Source organism: Acomys russatus, chromosome 5 (assembly GCF_903995435.1).
Source record: "Acomys russatus chromosome 5, mAcoRus1.1, whole genome shotgun sequence".
NCBI classification, from domain to species: Eukaryota; Metazoa; Chordata; class Mammalia; order Rodentia; family Muridae; genus Acomys; species Acomys russatus.
Genome location: NC_067141.1, coordinates 30,283,707 through 30,297,616, shown reverse-complemented (window position 1 = coordinate 30,297,616; position 13,910 = coordinate 30,283,707). Strand labels below are relative to the sequence as shown.

Sequence of the window (13,910 nt, the reverse complement as noted above, 5' to 3'; positions counted from 1 at the left end):
CCGCGGCCCCGCCCCCTAAGGAAGAGGAACAGATCCCAGGGGGCTGGGCTAGGGGAGCCTTAAAGAGCCCGCGGCCGGGTCTACTACGGAGCTGGAAGCCGAAGCAAGAGTGTTTTGGGCAGGTCCACAGTATTAATTTTATTCTCTGGATGTTGGGGAGGACTGAGACCAGGGTTCAAGTCAGCCCTTTTCTGGTTCCTTGTGGCTTCCTTCACGTTTGCGCTCCTGGATCTGACTGTCCTGCCTTTGAGTCAGGTCTGAGAGCCTTTTGCCTGACCGTGAGGACCCCCGACGGCTGAACATGGATAGCCTGCGCCACAGCACGGTGATCAGAATACTTTCGTTAGATCTTTGTTTACGGCGGCCTGTGTTGTCCAAGTCAATGTTGGTGCCTGCAAGGACCACCAAGGCCACTTTAGTTGTTCTCTCCCCAGCCCCATCTTTGGGGCAGACCCTTCGGGGACACCTCCTGCTCCCATTCCCACTCCTGCAACCCCTTTTTTTGTGTGTCTGGTCCTACCTCCCTCATTCATGTCTTCCCTTGCGTGCTCATCAGAGGTCTGATGGTCCTTGTCTTGACAGCAGCCCATGGCCCCAATGGTGGCACAGGACTCTACTGCCCTCCTCAGCCTACTTAGCTCTGGGCCCAGCTTTTGTGACGTCAGGTCTCCCACCCACAAGCCCTCTTTCCTTTCTCCAATCACAAAAGGTTCAGGCTCTCACCCTGAGTGGTGGTGCATGCCTTTAATCCCAGCAGAGGCAGAGGCCACTAAATTCGAGGCCAGCCTGGTCTACATAAAGCAAGTCCAGGACAGCCTGACTGTTACACAAAGAAACCTGTCTGCAAAAACATTTTTAAAAGGGGGGGGGGGGGCGGCGAGGCTGGAGAGAGAGCTCAGAGGTTAAGACTGTCCGCTCTTCCAGAGGTCCTCAGTTCAATTCCCAGAAACCACATGATGACTCACAACCATCTACAGTGAGATCTGGCGCCCTCTTCTGTTGTGCAACCATATATGCAGGGAGGACCCTGTATACATAATAAATAAATCTTTAAAAAAAAAAAGTTCAGCATCTCAGTGTGTGTTGGGCTGTTTAATAACAAAGGAAGCAAGGGGCTTCAAGTCCTTCAAGGACTGGTGGATCCAGGCCGATTTTTTTTCTTCCTTCTGATTTGGAGAGCACTTTGTGTCTGGTCCAAATCAGGGAGCTTCCGCTTGGCAGCTGCCTCCAAAGATGCCCAAAGTTCATCTGTCTCTGTGTCTTCTGAGGGCACCAAGTTGGACTCTTGAGGTTCCTGGGGCTCATCCTGATGAGGGGGAAGGACACTCAGGGCAGGCACAGAGAAACAGACTGGCTGAAAAACAAATCATCTGGGCACCACCATGTGGATCTAGAAACCACTGCCTTTGAGTTCTGGAGTGCCTGCCCTCGGCAATAAGCCTGCAAGGCCTTGAGCATCTCTCAGGGAAACTGACAGCAAAGAGACACTCCGGTCTGTGTTCTACCACCTCCCATCCTTTCCACAGAGAATCCCTCACCATCATGCCTTTGGCTCCCAAATTCCTACACCTAACTAGTTGCTCACCTCCCAGTTATCCCGGCCTGACAGGAGAAGGCAGTTCAGCTGAGACTTGAGATAAACCTGTAAAATAAGCCAGGTGGGTGGTGGTGGAGACAGAAGCTGGCAGATCTCTGAGTTCAAGGCCAGCCTGCTCTACAGAGTGAGTGCCAGGACAGCCAAGGCTACACAAAGAAACCCTGTCTCAAAAAAACAAAACAAAACAAAACAACAAAACTCCTGTAAAATAAAGGAGTCTCGAGCCCAGACAGACAGAGAGAGACTTTAATGTGGGGTACAGGAAAGGGGTAAGCTCCAAAAAAAGTAAGCGTGAAAGTCAAAGGTCTTGGCTCTCACCTTATGCTCCAGCCCACGTGGATGGCGGATCCTGTGTATCCTCAAGACTCTGTCCAAGCCACACGAGGCTAATAGGGGCTTGGAAGGGTGGCACTGCAGCCCACGCACACTGCCGGCCAGCCCCTTCAGACAGCCCAGTAGACGCCCTGGAGAAGGGTGCAGGGCGTCAGTGTCAGCTACCCAGCCCATCAACATTCGTTTACTGTTACTGTTCAAACCATGTGTGTTTCAGTATTTAAGCCTCAAAATAACCTAGAAACAGGAGTTACCTGTTAGGGGATAGTCTGGTGTATTTTGATGCTAGGTAGTGCTTACTGTCTCTTGACTAACCTTTTGCTTAATAAAAAGCCATCCCACCTGGGCAGGGCAAAGGAGATAGATAGGGCTAGGAGAGAGGAATTCTGGGAAGTAGTAGGACACTCGCCACCAGGAGAAGGAGACCTGAAGTGAAGAGAGGAAGGCCGCCATGGGTTAGCTGGAGGAGAAGCACATGGCCGGCGGCGTGGATGGAGAATCCAGCCCAGATGAAGAACATGAGCAAGTGTTTGGGATTATGGGTGGGAGGTAGCTTGACAGAAGTTACTAGAAGCAGATAGCATGGGATTGAGACAGGGATCCCATGCCTGCCCCACTATGGGAGCCAATTTAGAGGACTGATATCTGCCCTGCCCCAGGTTAACTAAGGCTATCTTAAAATGTAACAAGTGTCTGTGTCTTGATTGATTGCTAGCTGGGCCTACAGATAATACTTGTAATTTTAAAAACAATAGTTACCAATGACATTCCGATTTTATAGGCAAGGAAACAAAGACACGGGGACCAAGGTTACAGTTTTTGGTGAAATCAGAACCTGAACTCAAAGAATGAATGCGCCACTGACAGGGCTCCGTAACTGCAGTATCTGACTTCCTCTTTGCCCCTTCCCCCGCTCACACAACCCGTCCTCCACTCACCTTGCCGAAAATCAATTTCTGCCAGCTGCCCGTGAGTGTTCCCTACGATGACGGAACTAAGGAGGAGACCAGAGAGAGGACTCAGTTCGACTTCTGAAGCCCTCCAGAGCACTTTCCCTGCCCTCAACACTCACTTGCCCTCAGGAGTAAGGGTCATGGCTGTCAGTGGGTACTCTCCGTAGGTGGCCTCTAGGACCGGCCGGCGCTGCGGGGAGACTGGATCATAGACACGGACCTAGGAGAAGACTGAGACTCATAAGAGTGCCCTTCCCCACACTGGCCCCCAGCATCTTTATATTTATCACCCTTCTGAAGACTGCTTACTTTTGTTATGGTTGTTGTTAATTGTTGTTTTGAGACAGGGTCTCTCTACATAGCCCTGGCTGTCTTGGAACTTGCTCTGTAGACCAGGCTGGCCTCGAGGTTAGAGATCTACCTGTCTCTGCTTCCCAAGTGCTAGGATTAAACGGGTGTACTACCACACCCGGCAAGACTGCTTTCTCATGTGAGGTCTGTGCCACATCTCAGTGTTGGGGGAGGGGTCAGCAGCATGAGCACAGTCTGAGTGGAGGGCTAGAAAAGCACATGAGACCAAAGCTAGAAAGTGGCGAACTTCAAGCAGGAAAGCTTAGTCTCACCAAGGGAGGAATGAGCAGCTCGTCATGTGTTGTGAGCGAAGCCCTAGTACCTGCATGAGACTTTAATGTGCAGGAATATACAAATGACAAACAGCGACCCAATCCTGGCTGAGTCTCAGAACTTCAAATGAAATAGGCCACAAAGATCCCTAGCCAAGCCCGCACACAAAACTGATAGAGCTGAGACCAGAAAGGGGTCCCCAAAGCAAATCAGACTGCATAAGGACTACAAAGTTCTCTCTGTGACCATACCATCCAGAATATGCCCAGTCAGAGCTCATGAGCCTGGCTAGTACTAGATGGAAGGGTTATGCAATTGTTTTGACAGCCAACCTGCTGTCTGCCCAAGGGATCTGTTCCCTGTGGAACCTACCGTGTAGCAATACTCCCTTTGCTATTTTCCCTTCTAGGTAGGAGAAATAAAAAGAGTTCAAGAAATTCTACCTTTAGGCAGGTGTGGTGGCTCACGCCTTTAATCCCAGCACTCTGGGAGGCAGAGGCAGGTGGATCACTGTGCGTTCAAGGCCAGCCTGGTCTACAAAGTGAGTCCAGGACAGCCAGGGCTACACAGAGAAAACCCTGTCTCAGGGAAGAACAAAAAGACCACTCCAGAATGCATGGGCTCGGACAACTGAGAGAGTATGAGCTCCTTTCAGATCCTAGGACGAGCCGGGCGCGGTGGCACACACCTTTAATCCCAGCACTTGGGAGGCAGAGGCAGGCAGATTGCTGTGAGTTCGAGGCCAGTCTGGTCTACAAAGTGAGTCCAGGACAGCCAAGACTACACAGAGAAATCCTGTTTTGAAAATCAAAAACAAAATAAAACATCAGATCCCAGGACGGAAGATGGTGAGACACCATGGGAGACAGTTTCCCCACCTTACCCCCAGAAAGCTGTTTTAATCCAGGAGTAAGCAAGAGAGTCTCACCTGGTGGTATCCTGTGCATGTGACAAGTTTCTGTGACCCAGGGAGGAACTGTATATCTTGGTCCCAAATAGGAACCCGTAGATCAAGCCAATCGTTCCGCACCTGGTGCAGAAGGTACATATGTGACACAAGGTGTTGGGAAACCTGGCCTGTTTCCCTCAGTCCCCCATCACCCGCCCCCACCCCATCAAGGCTCTGAGCACAGTCAGTGGCCTCCACGTCCCCCAACCTCAGACACAGTATCTCATGACTCACATTCTTGGCCCGGAAAACAGGCTCCTCAGACCCCTGTAGGTCCCATACTTTCAAAGCATTCTCTTTCCCACATGTAGCAACCATGTGGGTGTGTGCAGGGTCTTGTCGCATCCTACACACCCCAGGACCCACCTTCAGTTCCAAGAGCTGAAAAGAATCAGAGATGAGTCAGTCCCAGAGTGCTTGGCCTTTAATCTTTCCTCTACCAAATTCCCCAGTTAGACTCTCACCCTGCCTCCCACCCTCCTCCTCAGCCACTGGGGCAGGTGAACCTTACTGGATCAGAGGATGCTTCCTTGTCATTGTCACGCCAGACTCTGAGGATCCCAGAATCCACACATGTGATAAGGGTGCTGCAACCAGGGGAGGGAACATTGGGAATTTGAAAAGTGTAACCCAGGTTTTGTAGTACATGCCTCCTGGTAAAGGCATGAGAAGTAATGGGGGGGGGGGTGGGGCAAGAATTCAAAGTCAGTCTGAGCTACACAGTGAGCTCAAGACCATCCTGGCTAAATAAGACGGTGCTCAAAAACAAACAAACAACAGCCCCCCCCAAAAGGGGGAGCCAGGCATGGTGGCACAGTCCTTTAAACCCAACACTTAGGAGGCCAAGGCAGCCTGATCTACAAAGTGAGTTCCAGGGCTACACAGAGAAACCCTGTCTTGGGGTGAAAAAAAGAAGGAAAGAAAGAAGAAAAGAAAAAACCAAACAACAATAACATAAACCTCTTCCCAAGAAGCCCAAGTCGTCTCCCAGGCTCTAGAGAGTCTGTGTCTATAGTCTGTGTTCACGATCTTCCTCACACCTGCCTACCTACATTCAAGCTCTATATTGCTTGCCTGGGCTGTGGCAAGCAGCATCTCTGATACTCCTCACTCCTACAAGCTCAGAGCTCTGTCCATGGCACTTCCCATTCAAAAAACCCAATATACTCTCTATTACCTATGAAATAAAACCTCAGCTTAGTACAAAAGCTCTTTCCATTTAATCTCAGCCAAATACAAAGCCAAACTTACACGTACAATGATGCTTCCTTGACTTCAACCTCCAAATGCTACTTGTCCCGTGTATGTAGACTTTTAGTCTTTTAACCTGTCAGCCTCTGCTTTTTGGAATGCCCTTGTCTCTTCTCTGACTTTAAGACCCAGCTCTAAACTCCATCCTCTTTTCTGGAGCTGACCTGTTGAATTACCAAAGCAGCCTTCTCTCTTCACTCATCTAAAAAAAAAGTGGCACCTAGGTTACCAACCTAGGTGACCCTTTCTTCCTAGCATCGCTTTGAAAGCTTCATTATCTTGTTCGTTTTTTTGTCAATCACGACTTAAACGCATGCTCGCATGCTCAAAAGTATTAAATTATTTTTACAGAACGTTATAAAAGAGACAGGATAAAAACTCTAGGATGCAACTTTATAAAGACACAAGCTTTACCCAAAATTCCTGTACTTTTCCCTCATGTCTGGCATTTGGTTAGTAGCTGTCCAATGAAAGCATGTTATAAGGTAATCGTTGCAATTACCTATCCTATCACCTAAGGGTTTCACTTAGTGTATTCGGCTCACCCAAGGGAGCATCAACGCTCTGTCACCTGAGCTAGGGTGTAGTCCTTACCCATCCGCCTGGGCGAGACCTCGGAACGTGCCCTCCCCGCCTGGGCAGTATCTCTGGCTCTGGAATGTACCCTCCTCGGCATTAAAGTGCCTCACTGTCCTGTCCGCGCAGCCCACCAAGATCTGCAAGCAGAGAAAGAAGGATGGGACAAGAACGAGGCTGCCCGGGCGTCTCCTACCTCCGTCCTAGCCAGGGGCTACTCACCTGGGTTTCGCCGCCTCTACCCCAGCACAGAGCATTCACTGCCTCCTCACGCCGCGGCTGTCCGGATGGCGTGAAGTTTGCAGCGTGTTTCCGCTGAAGGTTCACCCCTGGGGGCGAGAATGTCAGTCACGCTGGGGTGACAAAAAGCGACCCCTGTACTTTCCGACGAACAACTCAGATACTCACCTTTCAGGATTCCAGTGTCGGTGCCAACCCACACATGGTTCCAGCGAGCAGAGGTAGCCGCCATCGCAGAGTCGTCGATGGCTCGCACTTCCGGCGCGCCACCAGTGCATCATCAATGGGCGCCGGATTCGATCTGACAACACTGGTCTCTGTCCCGCTACTCCTCCCTCCCTCCCATCCTCCTTCTCCCCTCTTCGTCCTGCCATTTGTTTCCCTTTTCTTCCTTCCTTCCCCTCTTAACTCCCACCCCTCAAAAAGGAACACTCTTAATCTCAGCCCTCCGGAGGTAGGGACAGGAGGATCTCTCTGAGTTCGAGACCCGCCTGGTCTACAAAGCCAGTTCAGGACAGCCAAGGCTACACAGAGAAACCCTGTCTCTAAGAAACAAAAACAACAACTTTGGAAACCAGGGTGGTGGCATATGCCTGTAATCCCAGCAATCGGGAGTCAGAGGCAGGCAGATCACTTGCTATGACTTTGAGGCCAGCCTGGTCTACAAAGCGAGTCCAGGACAGTCAAGGCCATACAGAGAAACCCTGTCTCAAAAACAAAATAAACGAACAACAAAAATGTACGCCCAAACTGTGTGTACGTGCATTCAGAAACTTAGAACTCGGGGCTGAAGACATGACTTAAAGGTTAAGAGCACTGACTGTTCTTCCAAAGGTCCTGAGTTCAATCCCAGATAACCATATCGTGGTTTATGACCATCTATAATGAGATCTGGTGCCCTCTTCTGGCTTGCAGGCATACAGGCAGGCAGAATACTGTATTTAGAAAAAACAAAAAACAAAACAGCAACAACAACAAAAAACCCTAAAACTCATTGGGGAAGGGGGGGAAAAAAGCCAGGCATGGTGGTGCACGCCTGTAATCCCAGCACTCGGGAGGCAGAGGCAGGCGGATCGCTGTGAGTTCCAGGCCAGCCTGGTCTACAAAGTGAGTCCAGGACAGCCAAGGCTAACACAGAGAGACCTTGTCTCGAAAAACAAAAACAAAACAAAACAAACAAAAAACCCCCAACAAACAAACAAACAAAACCAAGAGGAACAAGAGATCTGAAAACACAAATACACTCTAAACAACCATCTACATAAAAGGAATAAAATACACATACTAAGATCACAGTGCTGGGTGGTGATGGCATGCGCCTTTAGTCTCAGCACAGACTAAGGCAGAATTCTGAGTTGTGTTCAAGGCCAGCTTGGTCTACAAAGGGAGTCCAGGACAGCCAAGGCTACACAGGGAAACCCTGTCTTGGGGGAGGTGCGGGTGGGGGGCAGCTCCGCTTGGTGGTGCACACCTGCAATCCCTGCACTCCGGGAAGCAGAGGCAGGCGATTGCTGTAAGTTGGAAGCCAGCCTGGTCTACAAAGCCAAGGCTACACAGAGAAACCATCTCAAACGAGAGAGAGAGAGAGAGAGAGAGAGAGAGAGAGAGAGAGGGAGGAGAGGAGAGGAGAGAGAGAGAGAGAGAGAGAGAGAGAGAGAGAGAGAGAGAGAGAGAGACCGACCCTGTGTCTGAAAACCATAAGAAAGAAAGTATCACAAATAAAGCCAGGCAAGAGTGGTGGTAGATAGCTTTTAACTTCAACATTTGGAAAACAGATTACATTTCTACATGTTTCTAGAGAGTGATAAAACAGTAATAAGACATGTAGCTACAAGTTCTTGTAAGTTCCTACGAATAGATGCTTGCTTTAAACATATACCCTAGGGAGAGTGCACCATTCTTGGAAATACTGCAATACCAAGTCAAAAAATAGACAGTGAAGATTCTTTTCCATTTTCTAGTCTCAAAAAAATAGACAGTGAAGATTCTTTTCCATTTTCTAGTCCCACAATATAGTGATCTTAGCCAAAAGAACCGGCCAGAAGTGACACGGTTGGTTATCTCCCCCTACTTAGCCTTAACTTTTGTTTTGCTTTTACAGTTGTGGTTCCTAAGGCCTTATGCTTTAATTATTCTCCAATATATAAACAAATCAATGTTTCACAGTTCAGAAATAGTGATTTAAACCTGTTCTTTACTCTCTGCCTCACTTGAGTACTCAGTCTGCTTGCACAATCCCTGGGATCACACACTTCAGAATCTCAAAGCCTAGGTGACCTCTTTTCCATCTTGTTTCCTTAGTCTCTTCTATGACTTTCTTTAGGAAGGTGTAGTGGTGTCCCAGTGGGACGTTAAGTACTGAGTAGCTTCTTCCTGACATGGTAGGACATAGATGTCCAAAACACTGTCTTGATCCCTGCTTGCCAGCACCCAACATGATGGCTCCAAGTTTGCTTTTTAGGCTGTCACCTTGTTAAATATGTGAACATTGGTAGCTCCAAGTGGTGGTGCATACCTTTAATCCCAGCAGACGGATAGCTGAGTCTACAAAAGGACAGCCAAGGTTAACAGAGGCCTTGTCTCAAAAAAAAAAAAAAAAGTGAGGCTGGAAAGATGGCTAAGTGGTTAACGCTGACTGCTGTTCTAGAGGTCCTTAGTTCAATTCCCAGCAACCACATGGTGGCTCACAGGCATCTATGTGATCTGGTGCCCTCTTCTGGCCTGCAGGGGTACAAGCAGGCAAACACTGCATATGTAAAAAATCTTAAAAATCCTGGCTAAGTAAGGTCTTCAGTATCTTCTTGGAAACAATACGAAGTTGGAAACCTAGCTTTAACCCAAACTGGCTAGAATAAAACTCAGGTCTTAGGCTGGAGAGATGGCTCAGTGGTTAGTAAGGGTACTGTCTGCTCTTCCAGAGGTTCTGAGTTCAATTTCCAGCAACCACTTGGTGGCTCACAACCATCTACGATGAGATCTGGTGCCCTCTTCTGGCCTGCAGGCGTAAAGCAGGCAGAACATTGTATACATAAACCTTTAAAAAAAAAAAAAAAGAACCCTCGGGTCTTATGCCTTCCAGCTGTCTTGAACTCAAATCTGTAGCCCAGGCTATCCTTTGAGATCCACCTTCCTTTCAAGTAGTGTGCCGGTTTGCTCCCCGACCCCCACCCTTAGTTAGAATTAACAGTGGCTTCAATAGCCCACAGCCTTGTCTAATGGGTAATTCCTTGTAAAGATCCATCCTTCTTTCCTGGCGTAGGGGCAATCTCCTTTGCCCTGGTCTCTTCTTTAGCACAGGATTTGTCAGCATTATCTTTAACTTTCTTTGTTGGTCCTTACATACTTATAAGGGTCCTTTTTCACAATCAAGGCAGACTTATGCAAGCCACTCATACCAGATATAATAGCTCACACAACAAATGGTAAAAAATACTTTTATTACTAGGAAAACAAGGATGACACAGAACTCCAAATAACCAAAATTACAAGAGGATCAGAGATCTTTGATGCTTGTTCCATCTATGCATCTCCTTCTTTCTGCAGACCTGGAAAAGACAAACCACCTTATATTTTCGTCCATGACAATTCTCCCCTTCCTGTTACCAAAACTCAATCCCTCAGACAGTTCCTTCTGGAACAAGTTTTCCTCCTTTCCCCCAGCCAGCCCCAGTGGGTTCACCTTTTCAGGCTCTGGGGCTAGTACAGGAAGTAAGACATGTGGATGTTTCCTCATGGGGAAATTAATAGGCTCACTACACCTTATATCTAAGTTTTCTCACCTCATTTCAGCCCAGACTGAGTGAAGACATGCTTAACTTTCCTGCACGATAACAGAAATTGGTACAATTAACCTTATTGCTTAGGAGAGAACTATTTGTATTGAACTTATGTTAGCTCCTATTTGACCAAGGTGAGCTCACAACTCAGTAAATACCTTTCTTCACAGCTATCAGACTGGGGCGGTATTCAATTCATCATGGTGAGCAGGAATTCACCGGATCAAGAACACAATGTCACCTAATACACTACAGCAAATGATATTACAAAGCACTTACCTGGCACGGCTCCTTGTCTCTAGGCCAGACAGCACATCTGAAAACAAGACGGTTAGCAATGTTTAAAGCTTGCCCCACATGGCTCCCATCTGACCCATCATTCCAAGAGAAGGGAAAAAAGATGATCAGATTTCCAGGTCTCAACAGCAATCATCAGCCGAACGAGATTCTATGAAAGTCATCATGTACTTGTTACTTGGCATCTTAGGAACTTTGAAAGCCCAAATCCATGCACCACACACTGAAGTTACTCACCTGTGCGCAAACCCAAGCATGGCATCGCTAATGGGACCTGGGGAAAAGAGAGCAAAATACTGAACAGAAGGCTGGGCACAGGACTCCTGGCCCTACACTGCACTTTCCAGTTTCTCAGGTGTTCCTGTGTATTCACTGGCAGTCATAGTGAGCTAGTTTGATTCATCATAGAAACTGGCAATCATGGCGCATGCCTTTAATCCCAGCGGTCGGGAGGCAGGCAGATTGCTGTGAGTTCGAGGCCAGCCTGGTCTACAAAGCAAGTCCAGGACAGCCAAGACTACACAGCGAAATCCTGTCTCCAAAAACAGACAAAACAAAAAAACAACTGGCAATCAAACCTCATGCAAAAAAATTATCCTGTGCACAATGGAGATTGGTGGTATACAGGAATGGACTAAGGCCTCCACAAAGTTAAGGCCCTTGCTGTATTCCAACTCTGCCTGCCCCAAACCATTAAAGGCATTTATTAAGGGACAGGCAGGAACATATTGCTCACATGGCGCTTACTGTTTTTTGCCAAAACCATAGCAACAAGCGCAGTTTGTTCTGTGTACTATTAATGAGACAACTGAATCATGAAAAAAAAAACAAACCAGAAAGCAATTGCTAAAGGGGGCTCGCTTTAGTGACAAAGCCCGTTCGCCATCATAACAGGCTCAGTATTATCAGGACAATCTCACCTTTAGATGAAGAAATCACCATCAGGAGAACCTGGAAAGGATAATAAGCAGTCATTCTCATTCATCAGGACAGGACAGAGCAGAACGCCTTCCCCACCGGAAACTGCCATCAGAACTCTAACACGCCTTAACCGACAGCCTCACGGAGCATCAGGACAGAGCAGAACGCCTTCCCCACCGGAAACTGCCATCAGAACTCTAACATGCTTTAACCGACAGCCTCACAGAGCATCAGCGTACCAACTCAAATCATCTGACAGTGACCAGCACTTGCACTGAGGCACTCTTTAAGTGGAGCCCTGCTCCAGCACCTCTCTCCTTATTTCAGACTCTCCAGGGACGAGAAGGCCAGAGCCCATTTAGACCAATTACCTGCACTCATCCTGGGAGGTCGCTTGAAACTTTCATAAAGTTACAGTATCCTGGACACAGAAAAAAACAAAACCAACAACCACAAGTTACTGTTTTTAAGGTAACCACTGCCACCCCAGCACCTGTCCATCTTCGACCCATTTTTCAGTAGTAACGTGACATCACTAGAGCTCAGCCATATGCTTGTCATCTACACTCATCATCAACTGGTCACCTGCACGTGCTACCTCCTCCCAAAAAAAAGGCGCAAGCCATCTTTACCCACCTGTACCACCAGCGACTCCGGCTATCTTTATCAATGAAATTGCCCGGCTCCAAACTGTAACTTCCTTTGTAATTAGCCATACCTGAGAGAAAACAGAAACAAACCAAAACCAAAGACTTTAGTAACAGACTTTACTCCAAACCAAGATACCTGTCGCAGACTGTGCTACTCAGACTCCTCAGTTTCTCTCCACTACACCATCAGAAAGAGAGAGTTCAACTTTCAAATCATCCCTGTGGCACATTCACAACTTACAGGCAACAACAAAAATTCAAGTAAGACACTTACTCCAAAAAGTAAGCCTGCTCCCATTCTCTTGTATGCGGACAAGTGCATCAAACCTGTAAAGAGTTAACATCCAGTTACCGATAGGCCGCTTTTTTAAGAAAGCTGCGAGGAAGGCGGCGGTAGCAGGGCCAGCTTCCTCAGAGTTACTCTTCCTCACGGAGATCAGTACAGGTCTGTGAAAAGGTACTCATCACAGGGGATGGCCCGGCACTGCCGCCTTCATTTTGTCCTTCACAAAGCCACCCAAACATAACCTCCTCGGCCCAAGCTACGGAACAGTGCACACAAAAATCACATCTAGGACATCCTATGTCCATGTGGTCTCCTAAATAAGACCACCAGAAACAAAAGCTCTATAAGAAAAAAACAAAACAAAAAACAGGAGAGCCGGGCGTGGTGGCGCACGCCTTTAATCCCAGCACTCGGGAGGCAGAAGCAGGCGGATCTCTGTGAGTTCCAGGCCAGCCTGGTCTACAAAGTGAGTCCAGGATGGCCAAGGCTACAGAGAAACCGTCTCGAAAAAACAAAAAAAAGAAAAAGAAAAAAACCAGGTGGTACTTCACGCCTTTAGCTAAAAACGTACGTAAATCTTTGTGGGGTCAAAACTAGCCTCGTATGCAGGCAAGCTGGGGGGAGGGGGCGCGTAAAGCTAAAAACCGAAGCACAAACAGACACTCACCCGATTCGCAGAAAAATGAGACCGAAAAGAACAATGGCCGACCTATAAATACTATTTCGCAGAGGCCCACGGGATTTGGAGGCGTGACCAAGAGCGACGTGCGTGCTCACGCAAACGTCGTGTGAGCCGGGGGAATTGTGGGTAGAGGAGTCCACTAAAAGGTGCGTGAGCAGCGCTCCGCCTTTGAAGTTGCGGCGCGAAAAAGAGGCGCAGGCGCTTTAGCAGAGTGCGGCACGCCCTCGGCCCTGCGCTAGGCTGTCCCAACCCACTACGAATGAAACGTCGTTGCTGGAGGTTTGGCTTCGGGACCACCGTGTCTCCACTGACTCACTGACTGGGTCATTGCCACCGGTGCCCGTATTTAACGTGATTCCTTGCCCTCACTCACGCTAAACCCGCGTGTAGATCCATAGAGATGGATCCTGAACCTACTGAACACTCCACCCACGATGTCTCGGTTACCCCCCAGCCGTCCATCGCGCAGACTGGGCTGGTTCCCCCACAACCGTCCAGCTCGCAGGCGGGGCCGGTTACCCCCCAGCCGTCCATCGCGCAGACTGGGCTGGTTCCCCCACAACCGTCCAGCTCGCAGGCGGGGCCGGTTACCCCCCAGCCGTCCAGCTCGCAGGCGGGGCCTGTTCCCCCCGAGCCGTCCATCGCGCAGACGGGGCCGGTTCCCCCCCAGCCGTCCATCGCGCAGACGGGGCCGGTTCCCCCCCAGCCGTCCATCGCACAGACGGGGCCGGTTTCCGCCCAGCCGTCCAGCTCAGAGATAGGGCCGGTTCCCCTG

General features: G+C 48.9%; 2 protein-coding genes and 6 non-coding genes across 9 annotated transcripts; all 8 read right to left on the bottom strand.

Moving 5' to 3' along the window:
- Positions 1–38: 38 nt before the first annotated feature.
- Positions 39–862, bottom strand: Tex54 (testis expressed 54). The gene is made up of 2 exons (XM_051146069.1): positions 521–862; positions 39–392 (listed from the first exon to the last, which is right to left on the bottom strand). Exons 1-2 carry the CDS (start codon positions 588–590, stop codon positions 181–183), a joined length of 282 nt encoding a protein of 93 aa, XP_051002026.1. The 5' UTR covers positions 591–862; the 3' UTR covers positions 39–180.
- Positions 863–1,049: 187 nt separating this feature from the next.
- Positions 1,050–6,824, bottom strand: Wdr74 (WD repeat domain 74). Of its 2 annotated transcripts, XM_051146063.1 has the most exons (11): positions 6,692–6,824; positions 6,506–6,612; positions 6,302–6,423; positions 4,968–5,043; positions 4,691–4,837; positions 4,436–4,537; positions 3,003–3,103; positions 2,869–2,924; positions 1,916–2,061; positions 1,586–1,642; positions 1,050–1,306 (listed from the first exon to the last, which is right to left on the bottom strand). In XM_051146063.1, the coding sequence occupies exons 1-11, from the start codon at positions 6,753–6,755 to the stop codon at positions 1,127–1,129; spliced, it is 1,158 nt and encodes a 385-aa protein (XP_051002020.1). In that variant the 5' UTR covers positions 6,756–6,824; the 3' UTR covers positions 1,050–1,126. The 2 variants fall into 2 exon arrangements, with proteins under 2 accessions (XP_051002020.1, XP_051002022.1); XM_051146065.1 differs by lacking the exons at positions 6,506–6,612; positions 6,692–6,824 and adding an exon at positions 5,872–5,909.
- A 3,311-nt stretch (positions 6,825–10,135) lies between these two features.
- On the bottom strand, positions 10,136–10,261 carry LOC127190192 (small nucleolar RNA SNORD22). Its single transcript, XR_007830702.1, has one exon. It is a non-coding gene; the product is annotated as a small nucleolar RNA SNORD22 (small nucleolar RNA).
- A 179-nt stretch (positions 10,262–10,440) lies between these two features.
- Positions 10,441–10,507, bottom strand: LOC127190190 (small nucleolar RNA SNORD31). The gene has a single exon (XR_007830700.1). It is a non-coding gene; the product is annotated as a small nucleolar RNA SNORD31 (small nucleolar RNA).
- Positions 10,508–10,698: 191 nt separating this feature from the next.
- Positions 10,699–10,767, bottom strand: LOC127190189 (small nucleolar RNA SNORD30). Its single transcript, XR_007830699.1, has one exon. It is a non-coding gene; the product is annotated as a small nucleolar RNA SNORD30 (small nucleolar RNA).
- Positions 10,768–10,942: 175 nt separating this feature from the next.
- Positions 10,943–11,007, bottom strand: LOC127190186 (small nucleolar RNA SNORD29). Its single transcript, XR_007830696.1, has one exon. It is a non-coding gene; the product is annotated as a small nucleolar RNA SNORD29 (small nucleolar RNA).
- Positions 11,008–11,701: 694 nt separating this feature from the next.
- On the bottom strand, positions 11,702–11,774 carry LOC127190187 (small nucleolar RNA SNORD28). The gene has a single exon (XR_007830697.1). It is a non-coding gene; the product is annotated as a small nucleolar RNA SNORD28 (small nucleolar RNA).
- Positions 11,775–12,317: 543 nt separating this feature from the next.
- On the bottom strand, positions 12,318–12,392 carry LOC127190188 (small nucleolar RNA SNORD26). The gene has a single exon (XR_007830698.1). It is a non-coding gene; the product is annotated as a small nucleolar RNA SNORD26 (small nucleolar RNA).
- Between the last annotated feature and the right edge of the window lie 1,518 nt (positions 12,393–13,910).

Coding starts and splice junctions, on each gene's coding strand:
- Tex54 (XM_051146069.1), bottom strand. CDS start 590: ATGGGCTGCTGTCAAGACAAGGACCATCAGACCTCTGATGAGCACGCA. Junction 393..520: donor GGAAGACATGAATGAGGGAG/GTAGGACCAGAC, acceptor TGGTCCTTGCAG/GCACCAACATTGACTTGGAC.
- Wdr74 (XM_051146063.1), bottom strand. CDS start 6,755: ATGGCGGCTACCTCTGCTCGCTGGAACCATGTGTGGGTTGGCACCGAC. Junction 6,613..6,691: donor CGACACTGGAATCCTGAAAG/GTGAGTATCTGA, acceptor TCTCGCCCCCAG/GGGTGAACCTTCAGCGGAAA. Junction 1,307..1,585: donor CAGGCCGGGATAACTGGGAG/GTGAGCAACTAG, acceptor CCCCCTCATCAG/GATGAGCCCCAGGAACCTCA.